This window comes from Lepidochelys kempii, chromosome 9 (assembly GCF_965140265.1).
Source record: "Lepidochelys kempii isolate rLepKem1 chromosome 9, rLepKem1.hap2, whole genome shotgun sequence".
Lineage (NCBI taxonomy): Eukaryota > Metazoa > Chordata > Testudines > Cheloniidae > Lepidochelys > Lepidochelys kempii.
In genome coordinates this window covers 83,668,506-83,695,173 of record NC_133264.1, presented here as the reverse complement: position 1 = coordinate 83,695,173, position 26,668 = coordinate 83,668,506, and the positions used below count along the sequence as shown (strand labels likewise).

At 40.1% G+C, this 26,668-nt stretch overlaps 1 protein-coding gene across 2 annotated transcripts in view; it reads left to right on the top strand.

Annotated features, from left to right (window-relative positions):
* Positions 1 to 6,760: 6,760 nt before the first annotated feature.
* The window catches only part of LOC140917741 (UDP-N-acetylglucosamine transferase subunit ALG13-like), a 39,577-nt gene continuing 19,669 nt past the window's right edge, over positions 6,761 to 26,668 (top strand). The window contains exons 1-18 of one of the 2 annotated variants that reach the window (XM_073361171.1): positions 6,761 to 6,901; positions 7,891 to 7,974; positions 10,101 to 10,151; positions 11,327 to 11,373; positions 12,603 to 12,675; positions 13,681 to 13,762; positions 14,016 to 14,196; positions 15,183 to 15,258; positions 16,106 to 16,214; positions 18,137 to 18,201; positions 18,940 to 19,040; positions 20,234 to 20,361; positions 21,238 to 21,475; positions 21,651 to 21,764; positions 21,969 to 22,125; positions 24,809 to 24,944; positions 26,317 to 26,352; positions 26,480 to 26,535. In XM_073361171.1, the coding sequence (XP_073217272.1) occupies positions 6,761 to 6,901; positions 7,891 to 7,974; positions 10,101 to 10,151; positions 11,327 to 11,373; positions 12,603 to 12,675; positions 13,681 to 13,762; positions 14,016 to 14,196; positions 15,183 to 15,258; positions 16,106 to 16,214; positions 18,137 to 18,201; positions 18,940 to 19,040; positions 20,234 to 20,361; positions 21,238 to 21,475; positions 21,651 to 21,764; positions 21,969 to 22,125; positions 24,809 to 24,944; positions 26,317 to 26,352; positions 26,480 to 26,535 (1,875 nt within the window). The remainder of the gene's footprint in view (positions 6,902 to 7,890; positions 7,975 to 10,100; positions 10,152 to 11,326; positions 11,374 to 12,602; positions 12,676 to 13,680; positions 13,763 to 14,015; positions 14,197 to 15,182; positions 15,259 to 16,105; positions 16,215 to 18,136; positions 18,202 to 18,939; positions 19,041 to 20,233; positions 20,362 to 21,237; positions 21,476 to 21,650; positions 21,765 to 21,968; positions 22,126 to 24,808; positions 24,945 to 26,316; positions 26,353 to 26,479; positions 26,536 to 26,668) is intronic. The other variant, XM_073361172.1, reaches the window with a different exon arrangement.

Genomic DNA, 26,668 nt, shown 5'->3' with positions numbered 1-26,668 from the left:
TCACGCTGTTAAACAATAATAGAATACCATTTGTTTTAAATATTTTTGGATGTTTACTAAATTTTCATATATATTAATTTCAGTTACAACACAGAATACAAAGTGTATAGTGCTCACTTTATATTTTTTATTATAAATATTTGCACTGTAAAAAACAAAAATTGTATTTTTCAATTCACCTCATACAAGTACTGTAGTGCAATCTCTTTATCATGAAAGTTGAATTTACAAATGTAGAATTATGTACAAAAAAGCCTGCCCTCAAACGTAAAACTTTAGAGCCTACAAGTCCACTCAATCCTACTTCTTGGTCAGCCAATCACTCAGACAAACAAGATTGGTTACAATTTGCAGAAGATAATGCTGCCTGCTTCTTGTTTACAGTGTCATCTGAAAGTGAGAACAGGCGTTCACATGGCACTGTAGTAGCTGGAGTTGCAAGATATTTACATGCCAGATGCGCTAAAGAGTCATATATCCCTTCATGCTTCAACCACCATTCCAGAGGACATGCTTCGATGCTGATGATGGGTTCTGCTTGATAACGATCCAAAGCAGTGCGGATTGACGCATGTTCATTTTCATCATCTGAGTCATGCCACCAGCAGAAGATTGATTTTCTTTTTTGGTGATTTGGGTTCTATATTTTCCGCATCAGAGTGTTGCTCTTTTAAGACTTCTAAAAGCATGCTCCACACCTCGTGCCTCTCAGATTTTGGACAGCACTCCAGATTCTAAACATTGGGTCGACTGCTGTAGCTATTTTTAGAAATCTCACATCGGTACCTTCTTTGCGTTTTGTCAGATCTGCTCTGAAAGTGTTCTTATAACGAACATGTGCTAGGTCATCATCCCTGACTGCTATAACATGAAATATATGCAGAATGCAGGTAAAACAGAGCAGGAGACATTCAATTCTCCCCCAAAAGTGTACAGTCACAAATTTAATTGATGCATTATTTTTTTAGCGAGCATCATCGGCATGGAAGCATGTCCTCTGCAAGGGTGGCTGAAGCATGAAGGGGCATACAAATGTTTAGCATATCTGACATGTAAATACGTTGCAACGCCAGCTACAAAAGTGCCATGCGAACGCCTATTCTCACTTGCAGGTGACACTGTAAATAAGAAGCAGGCAGCAGTATTTCCTATCAAGGTAAACAAACTTGTTTGTCTTAGCGATTGGTGGAATAAGTAGGAGGACTGAGTGGACTTGTAGGTTCTAAAGTTTTACACTGTTTTGTTTTTGAGTGCAGTTATGTAACCAAAAAAATCTGCATTTGCAAGTTACAGTTTCACGATAGATTGCACTACAGTACTTGTATGAGGTGAACTGAAAAATACTATTTCTTTTGCTTATCATTTTTACAGTGCATATATTTGTAATCAAAAATAATAATATAAAGTGAGCACTGTGCATTTTGTATTCTGTGTTGTAATTGAAATCAATATCGAAAATGTAGAAAAGCATCCAAAATATTTAATAAATTTCAATTGGTATTTTATTGTTATAAGTGTGATTAATCATGATTAATCCTTTTGAGTTAATCACGTGAGTTAACTGATTAATTGACTGCCCTAGTTTATATGTATTATGTTTGCGGTGTGGGTATTAATAAACATTCACACAACAAACAGAACTTATTATTGGTTAAATACACTTTTGTTTGGCAGAATTTTGGAAAATATAGACTATTCAATCGGAGGTTCTTACAACATTGTAGACCTGTCCAGGCAAGGTGAATAGGTTGTGTTTTAAATCATGTTCACAAACACATTTTTAAAAATACAATATTATACAGGAGTTTTCACCTAGTGTAGACAGGGCAAGGTCTGCTTATATGTGTTAGGTGGTCATGGTCAATCCTAAACTCCTGTTTTTCTACTCCAGACATAGGCTAAATATTTTTCGGACTCCAGGTTTGATTTATTTATATAGCTGCAAGTCCGTGTCAGAGTTCATGCAGGTTGAAATGTAAAAGTGCCAATAATTTCACCTAACTGAGAACAGAAAGGACACCTATATCAAATAAAGAAAACATTGTTTTGAGAGGCTCAGTATATATGTATACATATGCACACATAGCACCAATGAAATGCAGCATCCTCGAAGGTGGGAGTGTGATAACCAACTAGTATACCACACAGTGCACAACAGCTGTGGATGGAAATTTTAGTCCAAGCACACCAGGAAAAATCACTATTATTTCAAGTAGTGTGATTGGTTCTTTAATGTCTATGGAGAGAGAACAGCACTTTGTTGTTTTTTTTAAAAAAAGGTTTAATTTAAAATAAGCTCTATTTTAAAATAATTTTAACCAGGGCTAAACAGTTGTGTTAAACTCTTGGTCACATATCCAGACACCAAAATTGTTAGATGTGATCAAACCCAGCACTAAAAGAATCTATCACTTGTACTAAGGCAGGCTGCCTTTAGTCTAGGGACTTGGCTTCACTGCAGAGTTAACCTCCGTTATAACTTGAGTGTTGCCCCCAGATCAAATCCCATCCATACACAAAAACTATGAACTCAAGCATGGTAGTTCTTTAACTTGATTTGGCTGGCCTGTCAAGGGTTATAATCTAGAGTTCAAGTGAACACAACTCAGCGGGCAATCCAATCACTACAATCTGAATGTTATTTCATAGTTTGACTGCTCTCATCTGAGTTAGACTAATTTGATTTGTTAACTGCAGTGAAAACCTGGGTTAGAAGTTAACAGACTGTACAGTCACTGTGGCCAGCTGGTAGGGGTAGACACATGAAGTAGGCTATCTTATTTTTAGAGCTAGGTGGAAAATGGTTTTCCTATCCCATGAAAGTTTTAATGATTTTGAAATTTATCCTACCACAAATAGTGACAAATTATAAATCTCATATTTTTATGAACTGAACCTGAATTGGGTTTTTTTGGATTAGGTAAAATGAAATGTTTCCTTTTGATAATTCCAAAACTTTGTATTTTTATTTCAACCTTTTTTAGCCTTTCTTTTTGGAGATTATAAATTAACAGAAATTTTCAAAACAAAAAGTTGTTTCAAACCAAAAATGAAACTTTTTGTTTTGAAAATCTTGAAACAACATTTTGACCATTTCAAAACATTTTTTAAAATAAAAAATTCAAATTGGGAAATTTGTCAATACCAACCCTTTCCCACAGAGTTTCGTGAAAAATATTCAGTTGGAAAACTCCAGACTAGCTCTAGTTATTACTTAATTGTTCAAATGTCATGAAAAAGAAAAATACTGTTTGTATATCATTCTAATATCTCAGATATTATCCTCCTTGCTCTGACCTGAGCTTTAGGTTGGGATGGAGACGGAAAAGATTTCAGATTATTAACACTTTATAGAAAATGAAATTATGTGCTTTACAATGTTTTCAGTACCTATTCCCCAAAAATTGTTCAGGTCTTTGACTGCTCGGACACTGTTCGTATTTCATCCTGGATCAAATAAACACCTGTAACCTTCTGATTTCCTATTATATGAATCTCTGTACGAGTCGCCATTTCTCTTTTATTAATCAGACACTCTAGCCATTTCTAAGCACTAGTATTTCCATTCCAGGACATAGCATTTTCATCATTTTTAGTTAAAGGAACAGTCTTTGATAAGTTTTTACAGTAATATTAATGTTTTTCATTTTTTTAGGTAAAAGGACTGGTTTGTTTTCTCGTTGTAGTATTCTGGTCATCTTTTTGTCCTGTTTTCTAGTAAACCGTCAGAGGCCTCTACATTTAGGGGGAATCATATGACTTGTGGGCTCTGGAAGTGCATTTACTTTGCCAGTTCAAATCCAGCCCAAATCAATAGTAAACAAAAGTTTCAAAGAGGGTTATTTGAAATTATTTACTTTAATTTAAAGAAAAACAAAACCAGCAAAATAAAAGCGTGCCCATCCAGGCTCCAGGTGACCGTGACAACAATTAAAAGCACAATACAAAAATAATTACAAAGAAAATAACCAAACCAAGATTCCATCCTGCAAGCTGCTCCCAGGGGGCTAGCTCCGTATGCCTCTGTGGAATAGCTGGCAAAATCAGCCCATCTAACAGTCATCAGTCAGCAAAACTATTACAGTTCCTACTCTACCCTTTCTCTTCAAATAAGAACATAAGAATAAGAATGACCATACTGTGTCAGATCGAAGGTTCATCCAGCCCAGTATCCTATCTGCCAACAGTGGCCAATGCCAGGTGTCCCAGAGGGTGTGAACCTAACAGGTAAAGATCAAGTGATCTCTCTCCTGCCATCCATCTCCATCCTCTGACAAACAGAGGCTAGGGACACCATTCCTTACCCATCCTGGCTAATGGCCATTAATGGACTTAACCTCCATGAATTTATCTAGTTCTCTTTTAAACCCTGTTATAGTCCTAGCCTTCACAACCTCCTCAGGCAAGGAGTTCCACAAGTTGACTGCACTGTGTGAAGAAGAACTGAATGAATCTCACTCTTCCTGAGATGTCTCCATTGCAAAGGGGTGTTTTAGTCCACAACAGGAAGAGGGGCCCTCATAGAACATATTAAAAATCTCATTCAAATTGGTAGTATCAACAGGGAGACCAAGGATAGAATAGGTATGCAGATTAACGTTCCATCTGGTGAAGGTACATTGTTAGTGTGGTGTGAGGTTTGCACTTCCACTGCCCCTGCAGTATTTGTTCTGCAAATAAATAGAAGTCGTCAGCACTCTCGCCATAGGCACTTACAGGAGCATGGAAAAAGAGAGTAAGAAAGACAAAAATGCCAGCAAGAGGGCTTTGAGAGGGTTTTTCCCCAAAGGTAGGGGAGAGGGATTGGTAATACCACCCATCAATTACACGATACTACTCTACCAGTATTTTGTCCTGTAAATGTCAAGCAGATACTTAAAAAATGGGGCAGGTTTAATTGGAAGAGTTGTGAGCCTTGACAATATTCACATAGAATATTTTGTTTCTACTACTAAATAATCATGTAATTGTGCAATTGGTATTAAATGTCACTCCTTTAAATAGTGTTTTGCCTAAAATACGTTTTTTTTTAAAGTTCTGCATGTACATGTTTGATGTCTAATTACACCCCTTAGTAACACCTGAGAAACACAAATGACAGCTGTCTTCATAAACAGTTTATCTGCTGTCCAATAGCACAAATTAATTTTTCTAATCCCCCAAATTTTCCTCACTGAGATTTTCACTTTCTAAGTTGGCAAAGACAACACGGCTTGGTTAATATTTACCACTTTGTGAACTAGGTATTGCAGGAGTTGGGCCTAGAGTCCCTATGAAACTACTTAGCAGTTTTGGCTGCAGTAGGGACCAAAGGAATTAACCCCTAATTTGCAACATGCTATTTATAGTCATATATAAGCACAGCAGAAAAAAAGCTCTAAATAATATGAACTCAGCCTAACAAGAAATCCCTTCTCTTCCTAGGGTGGGATGAAGAACTAGAGAGCATCTGTTGTCAGTATTTTATTGATCTTTTAGTCAAAGAACAATCAATTTTACAGGGGGAAAAAAAACAGATACACACATGGACTCTGAACCTGCATATGAGTAATTTTACATGGGAACAGTCCCACTGAGCTCAATGATTTGCAGGATTGGGGCTTACAAATAGAAAACAAGAAAGACAAATGTTTATTACTAACTTACACTACATCTAAAGGACTCTAGTAAAACACATAAATGTTCATGTTCTCCTCTCTGATGCCTCATTGGTTCATTAGAACTTAATTGTCACCAGCTCTGTGTATTAGGCACCTGTTTTTGAAAAGGAGTAGAAAAGCCTTTACACCTGCTAAGAAACCACCCAAATCTGAATATAAAAGGGGGGGAGGGGAGGGAGAAGGACACACAAAGGGTAATATAACCAGTGAAAAGCAAACTAGAGCAACTAAGAGTGGCATTCTAAGGAAATAAAGTTTTTAACTTTCTCTGTATTTTAAACTATTACATTTTGATGCATTACAACAGACAAGCTAGACCACATAAGCAAATCAGTCCAAAATTATCTTCTATGAGAGGCATATAAAATAATACTTCACTCGCTACTAATAACAACCCTTGGAGCAGAAACAGCTATATGGAAACACATTTAAGGCGACCCAGGACCACCAGCCAGAATCAACAGCGAGTCTTTGTGGGGCTGTGGATTCTAAGCCTGCCCTGGGGGGCTAGTTCGGTTGTTAAACACTTGTGATTGCTCTCCCTCCCTTGGGATGTTGTGTCTGTCGTAGCCCCACGGGGAAGAGGAGAAGGGAGCAGTCCCCAGGCCCGGACACTTCGGGACGCCTGTTCTGTAACTTTTACACTTTGCTCCTTGGGGCTTCAGGCACCGATTGATTCCCCAGGGCCGGCTCGCTTGGCTATATGAGGCACGAGACCAGGGCCGATCACCAGAAGAGGCGCGGAAGCATGGGCAGCCCGGGCTCATTGCCTGCAGCTGGGCTCCCAGCGAGCGACGCCACGCGCAGCCCCGTGCGCCCGGGAGGCGGCTGCGCTCAGCGGCGCTCCCCCTCCCCACTCAGCGCATCCCCGCCCCACCGCCGTCTCCCCTGCAGCCTCCCCAGCGAGCCCCTCCTCCCCTCCCCCCAGCCCCACGGCTCCAAAGCCCCCGGGGCCACAATGCAGCTGTCCTCCCACCAGCCTGGTGCCTGCTCCTAGTCCTCAGGCTGGACCCGGGGGCTCTTGCCTCGCAGAAGTAGGAGTTACCCCTCCCTCCTTTCCACCCCCACCCCCCCCCCCCGAACCCGCCCCCGGTCGGAAGATGCAGAAAGGCTGGAAGAAATACTTCGGCCAGAAATCCCTCAGCGAGGTCACCATGGATGAGTATCTGGCCAGCCTGGGGCTGTACCGCAAGCTCACTGCTAAAGACGCCTCTTGTCTCTTTCGGGCTATTTCCGAGCAGGTAAAAGGAGTTTCCTTCCCACCCAGGGTGGCTGCCCCTCAAGGCTCGTTCCCCTCATAGGCCAGACCTGGGTGGTCCTTTCCCCACCACATCCTAGCTCTGCTAGCTGGAGTTCAATACAACTCATGCCTTTGGGGAGAGACCTTCTCTTCTCCCTTCCCCCAGATTCTAGCCCCTTCTCTCCTAAAAAGAGCCAGCTGCGCTTGTAAGTGGGGTTTGACTTCTTTTCTTTTGGGGTTCTCCTTTGGACTAATCTTCTACCAGTGGTTACCTAATCAACAATCCATTTATTTTCCTTTAGCATCTTCAAATTCTTCCGCTTAAAAATGCGGGGGCAAATAACGTAAGGCACAGATGTGCAACCCAAAAAGATCATGCTCTATATTGAGGCTCTCTTTATGAGTAACTTATAAAGGGTTTTATTAAACGATTAGTCGCTTTCTATAGACTGTTAGTCCAATGGGCCTATAGGTTGATTACAACTGTCTATCACCTAATGGTGTGCTTATAATTACCTATAGTATATGTTGTTCAGGTCTGTAACATGCTTATAATATATTCACCTTGTAATGTAAATCGAGGTTCTCAACCTTTTAATTTCAGAGGCTTCCCCCCCCACACATGATATAAAAACTCCACTGCCCACCTGTACAGGACACTTACCTGGGGCTCCCTGCTGTAGAGCCCCCGCAAAGCTAAGTTGTTCACGCTTTGGCTTCAGCCCCAGGTGGCAGAGCTCAGGGCCCTGGGCTTCAGTCCCAGGCAGTGGGGCTTCAGCTTTCTGCCCTGGGCCCCAGCGAATCTAACGCTGGCTCTGCTTGGAGGACCCCCCTGAAACCTTCTCACGGTCCCCCAGGGACCCTGGACCCCTGGTTGAGAACCACTGATGTAAACTATATGTAAAGGGAGCCTTAGTGCAAAGTGTAATTTAAAATTAGCTGAAAACCTTTCATTTCAGTGCCTTTTAAAACACCTTTTTTATTTTCTAGCTGTTTTCTTGTCAGATTCATCATACGGAAGTCAGGAAGGCTTGTGTTTTGTTTATGAGGGAAAACCAGCATAACTTTGAGTCTGTAAGTAGACTAGTGTATTTATGATATGCAAAGTTTTGTGTGTGTGGAAATAATGGGGGTGTTTATACATAAACAGTTATGTAGATCTCTGCACTGAAAACCTACATCTCCCTGTACTTTGTTTTGTTAAGTTTTGACCAAGCCCGGGTTTAAACTAGTACTAAGCGAGATGAGAAGTTCAGGGTAAAAGGCTTGCTCGTTTGCCTTACTCTGTATGCTGTCCATTAGTTTCTAGTCAACCTTAGATTTTGTTTCTAAACCTTGGAAATATATTTATATGGCACAACATTTTTATTTGTAAAAGGTAATATACGTTTATTCTAAACATCTGATCTCTCATTTTAAGTAACTGATTATAGTACTGTATAGACATTTAATAAGCTATCTTTGTGAAACTGAAACTTCTTGTGTGTGAGGAAACTACACTTTGAAGTAAAACATGCACCTCTAAGGACAGTGGAATACAGCATAGCTCTTTAACCATGGTGTTATACGTGCTTTAATGTCACTGTACGCTTTCAGTGGATGACTTCAACAACTGTAGGAGCCTGCTATTTTCACCCAGTGAAGACTCTGCTTTAACTGAAGTGGTAGAGGTCTGTGGTTTTCATTCAGAAGATCACAAATTAAATCCCTGCCGACAACTGTGGTGTCTTTATATACCTAGCCTCGGTTTGTTACAATACTGCTGAATATTAGGAAATGTACTTGTTGCTGCTGATGGATCAGTGGCAACAGGTAAACTTACCAGTATAGACAGGTCCTGTGACTGCTTTGAAACAACCTGGTTCTGAAGAGCATTCTGAATACTCTACTGGCTATTTGAACTCTAATTCACAAATGGCTTTCCCTGCATCTTAAGGGAACAATTCTAAATGTTTTATCCACCAAATAGATATTGAAAGCAATAAACTAACTTTTTAGTATTATAATACTGTAAGTTTTCTACAGTCTTTTTCACATCAAGTGTTAAAGTGCTTTGTACACTGTGTTCATACTCCCACTTAAATGCAGCTACCATTGCGGTGGAGGGAGACATCCAGTTGGCTCAGAACATGCTGCATAATAGTGAGATAAGACATTTTGGTGACAGGCACTTGCACGAGTTCCTACTCACAATTATTGCTGTGGTATTTTAACTTCCATACAGAGCAGCCAAGATCTTTGCCTTATCCAATAAAAGAAGGACACAGTAAACTACGTGGCATTTAAGATATTGGCCTCTGGAGGAAGGGCTGGGGTGAGCAATGCTAGTATTTGCACTTGTGTATTTTAGGATATCTACCTTTCCCAACCTTAAGCTATCCCTTTTCAACTGGAGGAGTAGATATAAAATTTGATAATAGCTAAAATTGTTACCCTGCAATTTAAAAACAAATGTGCTTGAAAAGTCACTTCTGCAATGCACTGAATGCAAGCAGGTGGGGCAAATTGTTAAAATTTTCAGACCGAAGTATTAGACCCAGATATAACCAAATTGTACATTTAGTTTGGCACGTGCACGAGATATCTGGACCTTCCAGACCTCATGTTTGACACAAGACATTCCCATGTGCTACCTTAATATGTTTGAGGAAACACTGCTATAATTCTGACTTTGTGATTTTTTTTCTTCTGTTCAATCTAGTGCATATAGATAAAATAGCTTTTCAGCAAGAAGTTACCTCCTTTACTAAGCACATACATATGCAATTGTTCCTAAATGTGGGGGAGAGGGAGAAATCATTCATGATCAGGAAGGCTACTTACTTGCCTTATGAACTCGAAGGCTGTTGGCCTAAAACCACTGCCTATATGCTGACCAATATCATCTCATTGTTTCCTTGTACTCCTCCCTGCCCCAATTGTCTCTATCCATCTGTTGTCTTATACTTAGATTGTAAGCTCCTTGGAGCAGGGATCAGCTGTTTGTACATCGCCTAGCACAATGGGGTCCTGATCCGTGACTTGGTTCCTAGGCACTAGAGTAATACAAATAAGAAAAATATTTTCAGTTTTCCTCTAAACGTTTTAAATACAAAGTGCAAATTCTGACTCTAAATGTTTCCAGCAGATTTAGTAATGATATGCAGCTGATTAAATCAATTATATCTTTTTTCTTTTTCCTTTTTTTTTTTTTTTTAAAGTATGTGGAAGGATCATTTGAAAAATATCTGGAACGGCTGGGAGATCCAAAGGTAAGGCCAGATTCATATTCCTGAGGCTGAGCCCCAAAAGCTCATGAAGTTTGCTGGAATGTAAGTTTGAATGTTTTTTTGTTCTCCCTGCTAACTTGTATCTCAGTCCTGTTCTCAGATCAACATAGGTGGACCCTTGCACCTGAACAGAGCACTGTTGATTTCAATAGGACTTTGTGTGGGTGCAGTAGAACTCTGTGGATCTGATGGCAGGGTCAGGGCCTTGGTTCTTGCTTGTGGGCAAAAAAGGGGCATTGTCAAACCACAACAATGTAATTTAAGCTGAGGGAACCAAACTTTGGTCCTGTCAGCCTGGATCTTTAACAGGCTGTTACAAAACTGGGTGCATAATTCATAGCAAATGTTTGACAAATTTCGCATTTTTTTCCAGATTTGGAAAAAAGAAAACCCCTACTTTCTTACTTATTGTTTCTTTGCAGATTTTTAACTAGTGAACATGAGCAGGATATAAGAGTATCTAAAGCAAATGTAGTATGTTTATCAAAGAAATACTTAAAAATATATTTGAGACTGGCACAGGTCTAGCTAGTAGAGCTTAGCTACAACTTTGCCTCTGATTACTGGGCCAAAAATTGAATACTTACTTGTCCTATGTCAGTGATCTTCTCTTCAGGAAGCCTCATATTTTACAAATTTCCAGACGCAGAAGGAATCAGAATTTTGCAAAAGATGGAACTTAAGAATTTGAGGAGTACATCATCACTTCACATTGATTCTCTCTCTTCCTCTCTCTCAGTGGGTTTTCTTCAGTGCCCACATAAATATTTTTAAGGTAGTCTGAGGGGTTTTACACTTACCACTAACTTTTAAGGATTGAGGAGTAGACCCTTTTTCTCCTTGTCCCTATGAAGCACAGTTATTGCAGAGGGCAGTATATTCAGATCTACTCCTTTATAGAGCTTGGTTTGAGTCTTTTAGGGCTTTGAAGATAGGGGCTCAGAATTTTATCCAGTAGTTAGAGCTGGGTAGAAAATGCTTATTTAAAAAAAAATCACGAAAAATGTTGACTAGCTCTTCTAATGGTATAGTGAGAGCCAGTATACAGTTCCAAGTACTGCATGGCAGGCTCAGTGGTCAGCTCCACTACACATTTGACGAAGAACATTTATTTTTGTACCTTCTAACATGATCTCAAAATAATTTTATACACCTAGGAAAGTGCTGGCCAATTGGAAATAAGTGCGCTCTCATTGATCTATAAGTAAGTCTCTTCCTTTTTTTTAAAATTTTTATTTTAAAATAAAATTAATTTTGTAATGGGCTGTGAATGGTTAAGGGTACTAGCTGTGGGGCCCAGGATCTCTTGATTAATAGATTTTTAAGGCTAGAAGGGACCATTATGATCATCTAGTTCTGATGTCAGCTTGGCTTAGGAGTGACTGCCGTTCAATGTTTATTATGTGAATGGGTGGCTGCAGACCAATTCCAGGTAAAGAGGATCCCACATCCTGAAATGTACTGAATTGGCATCCTAATTAAGTCTCACAAGAGGACAAAGACCTGGTGGCCATGGAGATGGAGCTAAGCCTGACTACTGGAGGTTTCATTGCTGCTGCCCAGGTAGTACTGGCTCTGTGAATTATAAGAGGGCTTCAGACTCTAGTGATGTCTGTTTGGCACTTTTCATAACTATTACACTCTTTTTTTAAGAGTTTACAGTGAAAGACTTACTGACGGGGAAGTGTATGAAATGATGTAGAATTGTGTGCACTAATGCTAGCTATAAAAGTTAATTGCCAACACACAAATAAAACTCTGTGCTTGCTATATGAGGTGTCCTTGAAAATTCAGGAAGTGAGAAGTGCTGCTCGGTGTGTATGCCTGGAAATGCATTTAAAATAAATTATAATTTCAATTAACATTTGAATCCTCTGTAGGCACTGTCTGTCTTGCTTAAAAAAAAAAAAATACTACCACTTCTGAACAAACAGTTTAGGAGCCTAATGGCAGAGACACTAAAACACTTTGCATCCTGTTTCAGTCCAAAATGAACAATTAGATTTCTACAAGGTTCTAATGGCATCCTGTACTGAGATTCTAACCCTTTTGGGAACTACTTCGTTTAGGGTTAATTGCCTCACTATCAGAGCAATCTGTCTTGAGATCAGAATTACCTGACATAATTAGATGCTCTTTTTATTATCTGAAACCAGACATCGTAGATTTTACCAAATATTTCTTCTTTCAAGTAGATGGTTCCACTTTGTGAATTTAGTTATTGCTTAAATTTTATGTTGGCATTCACCTGTTAGGAAAAATATTCTGCTCTCATTCTTTATATTAACCAACAGTGGATTCTCCTCCAAACTCTTCTCTTCAAATGTCTTCATAACAAGCATTTGCATTAAACGCATGCTCTTTCAATTCTCGATTTTTTTTTTCTCTCTTCCCTCTCCTTCTCCCCCCCCCCTCCCCCGCCTTCTTGCCTAGTCGAGACTTTATTCTGTACCGGTACCCTGGAAAGCCACCTGCCTATGCTACAAACAATGGCTTTGAAGACAAGGTAAGGAGATATGAGCCAATTTTCTACCCTCCCACTCCTAGATAGCTCTAATTTCACTCTGTTCTAATGAGATTTTCACTTCAGTTTTGCTCTTGTAACTCCAGTGAAGTCTCTGCACATTTTGCACACTTAAAAAACAAAACCAAAGCTAACTTCAACAAGGCTAATGCTCCCCAAATGAATTTTTTCACAGTTGAAACAGTTCCTGTTGGCTGCAGGAGTTAGGATATTACAGATGAGGAATCTTCCCATTTGATCAGCTTTAGCTTTTCTGGGGTGATGGTGCTTGAATTTTTTTTTAATCTTACTAGGTAGAATGAGATACTTGGATTGAGTTGCTAATGAGCAAAGTGAAGGTGGCAAGATTAGACAAATATATGGGTGAAGAAAGGGTACTCTTCTCCCTCCCCCAAAAGAGAACAGACAAGTTTTGGGGGGTTTTTTGGGGTGTATTTTTCCCCTCCTGGATAGAAATTAATTAGCTTGATTTTTGTGGGTTGTGCATTGTTACGTAAAGCAGTAGATAGTCTAAACCCACTTGAAGTTTTTACACAATTGAAGGGTGTAGGGAAAGTTCTATATTTAGCTTTTTCTTGTGAAATAGCTTTTCCTCTAGTTTGATACTAGTGGGCCAATAAGATTTTGAAGTTTGGGGATTCTAATGTAAGAGTGGCATTTAACTTCTAGACTGTTTGTTCATAAGGTAGTTGACTCATAGTAAAGTCCCTCATATTTGACCTTTAACAGTTCATGAAATGACAAAACAGTGTCCATGTGGGTGATAGGCAAACTTATGTGTACACTTGCTACAGTCTTTTATAGGGATCAACTCTGTTTCTAACACTCTGTTTGTATTTATACTAAGCATACCCATTGTTTGGACAGCGTGTTAAAGCACTGGCCTTAGAATAAGTAAAGGATTTGTAGTCTCGAGTGAGGACATCAAATAGAAAATGTTTGGTTTTCTTTCATTTCTTCCTCAAAGCTTTTTGTTGTTTTTTCAAGATCTTGCTGTGTTGTTCCAGTAACGGCCATTACGACTCTGTGTATACAAAACAATTTCAGGCAGATGCTGCTGTTTGCCAGGGTAAATTAACTCTCTTACACTATTTTTAATGGGAAGAGTGTTAAGTTCTTCAAATGTTCTCTTTCTTGGGAGGAGAGGGGTACTGAAGGGAGAAGAAAGTGGAAAGCTCATTAACTATTTTTAATGTAGTTGGTGTGTTATGAAAGTCCACAATAAGCACATCCACTACTCTAAGGTCACCTGTCAGACTCCAGGTGTTCTTTGTCTGGCACGAAGTCAAAACCATTGGGTTCTCTGTGCTTTGTTTGCCCAGCTGTCTTGTACGAGATCCTGTACAAAGATGTGTTTGACATGGATGAGGAGGAATTGAGAACTGCAGTTGAGATGTTTCGAAGTGGGACCAAAAAGAACAGAAACAGTGCCTCTGTTGGAAGTGAGGATGCAAACTTTGATTGCCTTCCCGAGAAAGTGTCCAAAACTTCATCTGAAAGGAGGTACGGGATTAAAAACAAAATATCCTGTGAACGCTAACTGATCACTTAAAAAAGGTGTTGGTGGGACTAGTCGTCTAGGTGTGTTCTGAGCTTCCATGTGGAACATCTGTGGCCATCCTCCAATGTCCTGGTACTGAGCCAGAGTCTGAGCATATTGTGGAAAAAGCAGCGTGTTTTTCCTGGGACTGGGAAGTGACATGTTTGAGCAGCAACCTTTCCCACTGGCTATAGTCAACTAGCACTGTCAGATGGCACCTTCTTACTGAACAAATCATGAGTAATCAGAATCATTGGCTTTAATTCCTATTAGTATGGCAGCAGCAAGACTGCTATGAGAAAGTGAGCTGATTCTATTGTAGCTCGTACATCGTTAACTATGCCTTAAGTTTAGGACCAAACCCTGCCCTCATTTGCAGTGCCACTGTGTAGCCCTTTTGTTTCTGATGGGGTAGTAACCAATGGCATTGTACAGATGAGAGGACAACATTTGACCTTATTAATGGTGATGAAGTGCAAGCCAGACAGGACCCAATTTAAGTTGCTGGCTCTGGCAGTTCTTAAACACTTTTAAATTAGACACGCTTGTTAAGGAGTCCTTGAGATTTAAAAAAAAAAAAGGAACTCCATAGTGCCCATGAGTGGAATAACTGAAGGAGTGTTTAAGTTTGCAGAATAGAACTGGGCTGACCCTTTCTTAAACATAAAGCAATGTTGGCTGCTACTGCGTGGAAGACCTGAATTGAAGGGGCTACGGGAGAGATCATTTTATTTGCAATCAGAAGAGAGTTTACTCTGTGTGAGTGCTGCATGTGCAAAACTTCATATTTGTACTACATTATAATAGTGTTAGGTTCTGGCTTGCATCTTATCACTTGATGGCGCCATGGTTCTTCTATTAGGTCATTCAGTCAGTTTGATCTTGTTGATTTCAGGGCTGGCAAGAAATCTTGCATTGTATTTTGTAATCCTATTTTTAAATTGCTTAGAGTGGAAGACTGGGAAGGCAATGATACTGACAACCCACCTGAAGATAAACTCAAACAAGGCACTGAAGAGGCAAAGGTTTGGCAATTAAGGGAGAATCCTTTAATTCTTTCCCATTAGTGTTCATGATACTGTGATTAAGGTTGAATCAGCCCTTCCTATTCTAAATGCTGCTGTTGAAGATTTACACCCTTTTTTTATTTCCTCAATCTTGCATGTGCATGTTTAGTTTTTAGCCCTGGTATTCTTTATCCCTTCTTTTAAATTAATTGTTGAGCCTTTTATCATATTAAAAAGCTTATTTCTGAGACTCTTGTTCTCTAGGTAGCTTTAAAAAAAACCCTACAGGTTTTAAAAACAAAATTTGGCAAACAATCCCTGATCTGGACTCTTACCTAGAAACTATCTAATTTATCTTATTTTATTTTAGACACATGAACAGTGCTGTTCCATTTTACCAGGCCTGGCTCAAAACACTGCTCTAGCTAACATTCAAGGAGCCTGTGTATGCGTGTAATGTAATTAATTACACGCACACACTCATTGACTTTGGTTTGGAGTTGTGTGGTCAGCAGCTTCTGAAAGTCAGTCTCTAGTTAGTTTTTTCCTTCCCTGTTTTTACCTAGTGACTAAAAACTTTCTATTCTGAAATCAAGCAGATCAGTATAGAGTCTGTGATGAACTTCTTCAACATGATTTTTATTTATCTACTTTGTCCTCAAGCCTCAGAATCCATAATACCTAAAGACTTGTTCATATTCTTCTTAGATTCTGTACTTGAAGCAAACTAATTACATCTCATAGTGGAAGTGAAAGAGGCAGGGAAGACAAAGTGTATATGCTTATTTGAAATAATTAGAACCTCTGCAAGGGTTGTGAATATATGGCATGCTTTTAATTGTAGTCCATTTTAACTCTGTTTTAGCCTCCAGAAAATCCATCAAAGATGCCTTTTCCCTATAAAGTGCTAAAAGCCCTGGACCCTGAGATCTATCGAAATGTAGAATTTGATGTTTGGTTGGACAGCAGAAAAGGTACCTAAAAAAACCCTTTGAATAGTCTATAAATTCCTGGCTAACAGTAAAAGTTTTATTGAGGCTCCATGAGATTATTTTATAGACCTATTTACAAGTATTCAGGACCTGCACAGAGGGCTTGAGCAATAGACACGTACCTGAAACGTGAAGGGCATTATCTAACCCAGCAAACGTATCTGTGGAGCATACATCCTGTTACCGGCCAGAGACTTCTTCTTTTTCATCTCTAAGCAACCAGTAGAGTACTTCCAATTTTATGTGATGTCCATCATGCTCCTGAAATCTGATCTGTTGAGAAAAATATACTGGTTCTGGACTAGGAAATGTGGGGGTTCAGGAAAGCTTAGTGCAATAGCAGAGTATCGTCTTGTAATGCTATTTTCAGATCAAGTTCAAATGTAAAATGGGGACTTTTATGGTTGCAGTATCTGCACAAAGGCTCATGTGTTCCATAAATTGCATTTGGGTTCAGAGTAACAGGAAAGGGTGGGGGTCACTTAGCAGTTAGTGTGCACTTTGAACTGCCAAATGAGACAAGTGCTCCCTTCCTCCCCAGCTCTCCAGGGGCTTGAGCACTAGGGAAATGTTACACTCTCTCCCCACATCTCTCTTGTTGCATTCACATCTGGGATTCTTTGGCATGCAATAGGTTCGCTTTACTCATCACTGAAATTTAGTCCAGTCCTTTCTGGGACTAAACAGAGCAGCCAGTTCCCAGTGTGCAACAGCACTATACAGAAATTTAGGAGTGATAAAGGAAGAGTAACTTTTCAGAATTTCCCTGTCAGGGAGATTTAAGTAGATTACAATTATCCAGATACATCCCGCCTTACAAAATGATCACAATTGGTCAGCATTTGGTGTGCTGATGGAAGATCTGAAAACAGCAGCCCCTAATGCCAGGCTGGGCTTTTGACTCTCAGTACAGCTACGCTGCTCGCTCCTTTTGGGGAGGTGTAGAGTATATACACTGCACACGCCTCTAGCATGGGTATTAATAGTAGTGTAGACAGGAAAGGCACTGCTTAGGCAAGTAGAGTGAAGGCATGGCTGAGCCCTGTGTGTATGTACCCTACATAGCTCTCTACTTGCACAAGCAGTGCCTCTCCTGTCTACAGTGGTGCCCTCCCCCCAACTGCTGGAGTCTTTCCCCACTGCAGGGAAAGGCTCCAGCCATTGGTAAAAGCTCCGGGAGCCTTTCTCTGCTGCCAGGGCCTGCCAGAGACTTTCCTCACAGCAAGGAAAGGCTCTGGCAGGAGGGAGGTAGTGGAGAGAGATTCTGGAGGTTCCCTGCTGCCGAGCCTTTCCCCACTGCCTCCCCCGTGCCAGAGCCTTTCACTGATGCATGTAGCTACACACCAGTGTGGATGCAGCCTGCTTTTCATTGTGATGTGTAGCTACCCATACCCTACGCACCACCGCAAGTGGTATGCAGTGTGGACATAACCTCAGTGCTGACTCGGAGGAAAGGGACGTTTTTTGTTTCTGGCCCAAAATTTCTATATAGTATTGCTGCACACTGGTCCCAGGAAGAACTGAATTTCAGTGATGAGCAAAGTGATCCTGTTGCATATGTATTTTGTAAAGTGCTTTGGGATTCTTTGGCATGCAAGAAAATCTGGGAGGCACAATCTTCCTCCAGAACCCAACTGCCATCATTCACATTGGAGTTGTCACTGTGCTTTGTGGCATCCCAAGATGTGGGGAGAGTGCAACATTTCCCTAGTGCTCAAGCCTTGGAAGGGATTACTTGTCTCATTTGGTAGTTCAGAGTGCTCACATAATGATGTCCAGGAAAACACAGGAGATAATTCACTCATTTCAGCCTATAATACATACCCAGAATTGCACTCAAGGGAACTAATAGGTAAAAATGAAGAATAGTACCTAGCTTAAACTTTCACTTTGATCTCTTGTAGAACTTCAAAAAACTGATTACATGGTGTTTGCTGGGAGACAGTACTATTTAGGAGACAAATGTCAGGTTAGTACTCGAAGCAGACTCAGTAATGATGAATTATTAAAGTTGCTTTAAGTAAAGTATAAAGTTATAAAATTATCTGAACTCATTGGGTCTTACAGAGATTTCTTCTTTCATTATAGCTATTAAATACAATGGGGTCATCTGAATGATTTTTCTTTTTATTATTATTATAACTTTCTGTAAATTCAAAACTAGCACAAGATAGTATATGGGAAGGGCCACTTGAAAGCGGACCATGAACTAGTGCTATGAATCCTGAAAGTCGAGGAGTTTAAGACTGAACTCTTGAAATACACAGACGCCCCACTGACTGGCACTGTACATGAACCTCAGCAGAATGGCAATGAAAGATGGACAATAAGAGGGTTTTTTTGGTTCTGTGTTTTGCAGTGCCTAGTGCAATGGGTCCTGTTTAGCTGTTGAATCGTACAAGGCAGTTTTGGTTCTGACCTGTCCTCTCCCTGCCTTTCTTCCATCCATTAAGTCCTCTCTTATTCTTTTTCTTGTTGTTTGTATCTGTTCCTGCAGTGTCTCTCCCTCTGCTGCCCACTCATCTACTGTCTCTGTTGGGTAGGGCGGGGAGTGCTGGACTGAGGTATTCCAAGACTCTCAAGCTAACTCAGTGGTATGTGAGCAGCATGAAAACAGCTCCTATGTTACCAGCCATTGGGGGGAACCAAGCACCATTAACGTGTCACCGTTTGGGTTTACCTACTCCCCCTTTGTTTCCCTCTCCAGGTACGTCTGGAGCCTGTGGGTAAGTACTACAATGCTCATATCCAGGAAGTTGGACATGATGGCAACATGGTGACTGTGTTCATTGAAGAGCTGGCAGAGAAGTAAGCAATCTGAAGACAGCCTTAGAGCTGTGTGTCTTATTTGCTGAAATCCTTTTTCTTTGTTGAGTCTGCACATACACACCTCTCTCCCAACAGACGTTTAAATTGTGGCTGTCAGATGGTTTTGAAACTCTGGGTGCAGTTTCTTTTCAGAACATAAAATAAAAACCAGACCCAGTTCCTTACCAGTTTAACAGGTTGGCAGTAGCTACCATTCCACTGGAGCAGATGGCAGGAGTAACACCTCTTGGGTTTTCATTGAAAACATTCTGGGTATAATCTAATTACCATGTGGACAGAAAGCAGAAGAGTCTCCTGCCGGTTGGGCTGAGTTCATGGTAAACAATGAGTCTACACAACTAGCTTCTAGAACTTCTTAAGAGTGGGACTTGCATCACAGCTAAATAATGGGTTGCTTTTAGTCCTTGAAATTTGTTCTGACAACTCTCATTCAAATTCTCTCCTTGCCCCTCCCCCTTAATTTTGGGAGTTTTGTAAATGCCTTAAGATAAGTCGTATATCTAGCAAAAATGCCACTTGTTGGCACATCCCAAATTTACCTTTGATAATCTGTATTGTTATCTGTAAGATTAAAAAGCACAACTCTGGTGCTATGTGCATGTTATAAGTAACAGGTATTGCAGCGTGCCCTTGAGTGAAAGAATGTGCAAAAGTTAGACTGGATTAAAGATAAATTTAAAACAATCCTGAGAGTAGCTAGCTAGTCTCTGAAAACCAAGACAGTGCTGGGATCCAAATTAAAAATAAATAAATAAAAAGCGGTGTGGGTGGGAACTGACTACTGTACACATTTTACATTAATATGTGTCTTACTAGTGCTGTAATGGGGATGATTCTGCCTCTGACACTGGATCTGTCTCTAAAGGATAGTTGCCATTGATGCAAGTTACATGCCTATAGCAGGAGAGTCTTTTGTTTTGCCCTCATCTATCTCTGAGAAATCTCAAAGTAGGATTACTATACACATGGGTTGGAATGATAAAAAGCTATATTTAAACTGTCCCCTGGGTTTGGCTAACACAGATGTACATACATTTCTAAACTGTCTTTGTTTTTATGTGCTGCTTATTTAAAGAAAAATCTCTTCAGTAAGATCTGCTTGCACTTGATGGCAGCATGGCAGTCATTTTTGTCTAATGTGGCACTGACTTACACTAGTATTTTTCATGTAGACATATTGTTCCATTGGCAAACTTAAAACCAGTGACACAAGTGACACCTGTCCCTGCATGGAATGTGGTTCCCAGTCGAAAAGGAGGAAACTATCAGAAAATAACAGGCGGCTATGTTTCAGAAATAGGTTTGTACATGGTTTCAATAAGAATCTTATTTGATTTTTTTTTTAGGGGAATGAACGAGGTTTGTAGCAGCAGTCTTCAAATATTGGATCTGATTGAATTCAATTGGTAATATAAAACTCATTTTAAGGGGGAATGATTGAGGAAAACCCTTCTTTGGAGAGGAGATGAATGGAGGTGAACTTCTGATGGGTATTTTGCTGGGGTACTTACAAATAGCACATCCATTGAGAATGTGTGTTAAAGTTTAATATTTAAAACCTTTAAGAGGCTCTAAAGCACTTCACAGACAATATAGAAAGGCCAGGTCCCTTCATCAAAGAGATTATCTAATTTTGTTATAAGAATGATGGTAACAGCAGAGGGAATGAAGTGAGGAAGGGGTCGTGCTACAGAAGTACAGTTCCATAGTAAAGCAGTGTAGGCTTGTGTGCCTCTTGATGATTCAGTGAAGGGTTTTGTAATTGACCCATTCCCTATGGGAATCACAAAGTAATGTCTCCAGGGAGGGGTTTGAATGATGAGTACGGGCTTGGCCTAGCCAAAACTGGGAGGCTATTCTGTGCATAGGAAGCTTATTAAACATTCTGCTTATCTACCTGTAAAGGATTAAATTAGTATTTTAATAAGCTCACACATTTGATTGCACTTTTCTGGGTGGATGACTTTTTTGCCATACTCCATATCCAAATATTAACTTACAGAATTTCTCATATGAAATTGTTAGCATTACTTTATAATCTGAATGTACCTCTGGAGTTTCTTATTTCTCCATTTAAGGCAGTCAAGTAGATCCGTACAGATGTTTAACTGAGCTAACTTTTCTTTTCCACTCTCGCCCCCATTATTTTTTTTCTTGTGCTTCTTTGAAATTGCAGAAATGGATATGAAATCACGGAAGAGACTGTTTAAGAAAGTCCGTGGGAAGGAAGTTTACATGACCATGGCTTATAGTAGGGGTCAGCCAGTTCTTCCACCTCGGCTACAGCACAATGTTCCTTCAGGTCGCTCTTCTCCAATTAATTGCTCTCAAAGTTGTGGGAATATGGCATCCTATGATCACTACCGTCCTCAGAATTCTCCTCAGAGGCATGGCAGGGGATATGGAATGCCCAGGTATGAAGCCTTGGAACCCTAACAAAGACCAGTATTCATTTCCCTGTTAGTTCTCCCACAGTTTTAGCCCTAGCTAATATTCATCTATTTAATAGATGACACTACAGGTGAGTTTCATCTGAGAGAATCAGTAGGCACTTCTTGGTAACTGGATTTTTTTGCCCTTTAAATTTAGGGGATCTGCCCGATTTATAAACAGGAACAACATGGTTGGCCCTCAAATAGCATTCTACCCCGGACCAGGGAAGAGATGTTATCAGAGCTATGACAATTTCTCCTATAGGTCCCGGTAAGCGAGTATAAATTTCTTTACAAAACATTGTACTACAAATAAGGGGAAAATAAGCTTTTAAAATGGCATGATACTGAACAATGGGTAAATAGCACTTCTGCAAACATTTATGTAAGGGCATTTCCAAAAGAAGTATAATTAAAACTTAATAATGGAAATCTGCTTAAACCCCCGTGTGTATGTCTTGATTTTTCTCTAAAGTTCATATAGCCGTAGTCGCCGGCAGATGCAGTGTGTCAATAAGGAATGTCAGTATGGATTTGTACCAGAGACTGGGGAGGAGCCTCAAGGTTTGGAAGAAACCATAACTTTCTATGAAATTGAAGAAGGAGATGAGGCTGCTTTTCCTGCTTTACCAGTAAGTCATGAGCTAGCAGTTCATTTAGAAATGTTTGCCAAAATGAGAAGGAAAGCCTGTACAAACATGCAATGTTGGGGTAGGTTGTTAAAACACACAGCTCATATTTCTTGCAATAGGCTTTTCAGACTTGGATGTGCAGCTTTGAAAGATGTGGAAGGGAGTTCTCCTCTTGTTTGCCATGCTCTAGTTAGAATCTCTCAGTTAAATAACTATGAAAGCTGTTGAGATATAGTAGAGATTCAACTCTTACGAATTTACTACAGCTTTTCTACAGAGTCTTGCCACTCACCTGTTGCATCAACATCTGCATTTATGTGTGATATTAAGTGACAAATGGTTGTGATGTTAGAGAACAACACTAACCACTCAGAAGCTACTTTCTTCTGCAAAAGAAAATAGCAACAATCTCCAGACTGACTTTTTCCTGAACTCCTCTTTGCGCAGCAAGTTTCTATAAAATGAAACCTATTACAGTATGTGAATCCCTTTGTAAGCATAGTTATTCCCCAAACCAAGACCAATCCAAAATGAAGTTTTCAATTCTGCAAGTAAAATGGCAGAATTGAGCCTCCGGTCTAAGTTGTGAACCCTAGCCCCTTTGGTGTCCGCTCTTTAAAAATCATTCTCTTATCAGTCTACTTGCTTTTCCAAATTCTGTTGTAGGTTTAGACTAAACCACCCTGAGTGTGCTAAAAATGGTCAGTCAATATTTAGCTGTCTGGACTGGAGTTCAGGCATAAAATTGCTTAAACGCTGACCATTGTGAATTCAGCCGTCCTGTCTTCCAGAATTTTTTTGCCACTGCCATTTTGATATAATGAATTTCAGAAAAATAGATTTGTTGTATAAATTGGTATCTTCCTTTTTTCCTTCTCTTCTGGCATTTAAACATTGATTATGTTTCAGCAGCCATACTGTAGTCCCTTCTTCTGTTCTGGGCTTAACCTATGACCTTTGCTTAGCATTCTTGGAAGAAAACATTGGTTAGCAACTTAGACGCGCTATTTTGCAACTTCCTTTTCAGACTCAGAATCAGTAGCGTTCAGCAGGAATGTGTGCACCCCATTTCCCCCCCATCCCCCCGTATGTTTGCCTGTAGCTGCTATTGGATTATTTCTCATGTTGAGGCAGCTATTTTGTATCTTTTTTTTCTTTCTTCACTTGCAGTACTTAATGGCAGTGCTGCAGCACTTCAATGTAGACACTACCTACACCAACTGTCAGTGTAGGTAGTCTGTCTCCCCGAGAGGTGGTAGCTTAGTCAATGGAAGAATTCTTCCATTGACATAGTACTGTTTACGGTGTGGGTAAATCATCTTAACTATGCTGTTCAGAGGGTGTGGATTTTTCACACCCCAGCATGAAGCAGTTAAGCCGACTTAATTTTCTAGTGTATACCAGGCCTCATTCCACAGCCCAAAGTTACACAGCTGTCTGCTAAGGCAGGGAGCTTAGAGATCAGAGGGACATACTCTTCTCTGGACAGAGAGTAAGGCCCTAACTTCAGACATTCCCACCAGATCCGTTTCTCTCACCAGAAACGCCACACAACTCTCCCTCCAGAGTCCTTTTAGTCACTTAGTGTCCCTTGGATCTCTAGGCTCCAAACCTTGGCAAAATAGTGGTACACTTGGGCTGGAACCTGGAAGTATGCTGTTGTCTTGGAATTGCTCCCCAAGTGTGTGTTTGGAAGGTTGTTTTATTAGAGCCGTGGTGTTGCTTTTCTGCTTTTTTTCCCCAACCGCTCCCTATTGAGTTTTGACAGTACATTCATACGTGAAAGTCTAATTACCCTATATGTGGTAACTTTACCTCACTGACCATGTCACATACAGTATTCTATAAAATTATTACATTGCAGCTCCATATCTGCCACAAGAAGCTAAAGCCTAATTGCCATCGGAAGGCTTCTGACTCTCCTTGTTTACTATGCAGTAGCACTGTTTGCAGATTCAGTGTAATGAAGAACTGCTTCTGCCCAAGGCAGGGTTAGTTTAGTTTGTAAATCTGGAATTCAGCAAAACTTTTTCTGTGAGCAGTGTGTCCTGGTTCCAGGCCTCTTGTTCTGAGTCCCAGTCTAGTGCCCTAACCACTGACCATCATTCCTCTCATCACTAACCAGGCGGTATGGAACAGGATGTGTCATTACATTTGTGAGCTCCGAGTCACGAAGTCAATGAAGGCAGCATTGGCTTTGGGTCCTGCTACAGTTCAGTTGGGAAAAGGGGGAGCAGGTTCTATAACCACCAGGAAGATTTCATGGTGGAATATCTCGGATCTCGTCAATGGCAAGTGACACACAAACTCAGTTGAAACTAGTGTATAACACTGAGTTGAGGTTCATGTGAATTTAAACTCTATTCCAGCTTATGTTCATCTAATGTAGCTCTGAGATGAGTGAAACAATTTATATTATGGTCCAGCCTGGAGACCCCAATTAGGGATCAGGACCATGATACTAGGCGTATACACACAGAGGGAAAAATTGGTCTACGTATATTAGGGGAGACACCTGGTGGATACAACATGGAGGGAGCACAAGGTACCAGTGAGATCATTGTATGTGTAATAAGTAGTGTTTTACAGCAAAATTGTTTTGCCAAATCCTGGTTTCAGGGTGGTGAGAACCTCTGGCGAGTTCACTTTGTTCTAATAAAACACATTTTATCTTGTTTCCTAGAGTCAGGGTAGTCCTGCCCCAATAGTCCCTGCCCCTGCAGGATTCTGGGTAGCTAGAAGAGGCCCAAGCCCCATTCCACCCAGCAAACAGACTCTGAATTCCTCAGAGGAGGAAGTCGATGAACCGAGTGATAATGGTAAGTTCTAAATCAAACACACACTTGTGTTCGGATTAATCCAGAATCTCCATTTTTGTGTATTCCCGTGCAATGTGTGTGCAGGCTACAAAAGCAGATCCCTTTAGCTCTGCTGCTGAGCCATATTGCCTTACAGTGTTCTTCACTAGGTACAGAGATGCCTTCCATTTTTCTCTTGGGAAGCCCAGCTTTAGGGCAGACATCTGTTTCAAGTAGTTAGAAGCATGCACATGTGCAACACCTCAGCTTTTATTGCATGGCAAACGTGTTAATCCATTTCATTTAATAGTTTGCCAGACTAGTGCTGATATGACTCTGCGGCTTTGTAGCAAGACAACTCATTGCTTGAAACATACAACATAGATTCTATTTGGTGACAGTTACTATGGCCTTTGGTGGAATGGAATAGACTAGTATTGTCGTCTTCTGACTTTCCTCACAAAGTAATAAACTTAGTTACTAATGTTCTACAAACTAAATCAAAGTGCATCCTTTTAGTAGTAGCCTTGGGTATTAGCAACTGCCTTTTTGACAAAAAGGAGCATTGTCTAAGACACCTTAGTAATCTTTCTAAAAGTGCCAATGGCTCTTTTTTTCATCTCTCACGGAAGCCAGGAAGGGCACTCAGTTTAATATCTCTTGATTAAAAATGAGCAGTATTGGAGAGTGTACCAGTATAGTTCTTTTCTCATTTCCCTATGCCTTAATCCTCTTTCAAATGTATTGCCTATTAATTACAGTGTATAAGGAGTAAAAGGTGCATTTTTCAGATAATTTCATTGTAGATCTATTTATACATAAAACACTTTATAAATAGTGACTAGAGAAGGGTAGAAATGTAGTGTTACAGATTGTGTAAAGGATTTTGCATTTAAAATTATTATAGAAATGTAACTCCTTTTGGGGGGTGGGAACAGTCCTGTACAGACTTGAAACACTTGTGGCTTTTTTCTCCATGTGTTCTTTACTTAACTATCTTAACTTTAATTCCTGTTACACAGAGGTGTATTAAGTCAAGTTATAAATTTAGCACAACTTTTCAAATAAATGTAAACTAGGGCCAAATTCTTAGATACATCTAGCTACACTTCGTTCTGCACATCTAGACTCAAATTCGGGTTTTCGGGGACTATAAATGATGTGTTTTGCCTTTGGACTACTTTGTTAATGTCACTTGAGCTGTGAAAGAACTGACCACGTAATGATAGATGTTTGTAGGAAAAGCGGAAATGGTGCAATGTTGGTGTATCCCATTCTAGTAATCCTTTTTCTTAAGACGGCTCAATTCACCTTTGTTGGTGACTGAAATGTAATTCTGATCTTTTCTGTGTTTAACTTTCTGAAATGAAGCTATCCGTTTCCTCTTTCCTAGGGGAATTTCATGAAGAATATATGTACACCCCTTCAGGTCAGTAAGAATTGGACTCTCCCATATTACTCACAGTGAATGTAAAACAATAGTTTGATCTCGCACAAGTTTTTGAAGGATTAGATTTAATGCTCCTGTTTCAATTAATTTTGCCCATGCCCTCCAGATCCAGACTGTGAAACTCCAACAGTATTTAGTTCAGCAGAGACTACAGCAAACTTGGTAAGCTTTAGTCACTGTTTGGATTAGGCTTCCTAGAAACACATAACATCCTTCAAAGAAATTGGCCCTGGAAGCAAGCTGAGTGTAGATGCCCAAGGGTGGTTTTTAGGAGGAAGGAATAATAGTTCCATTT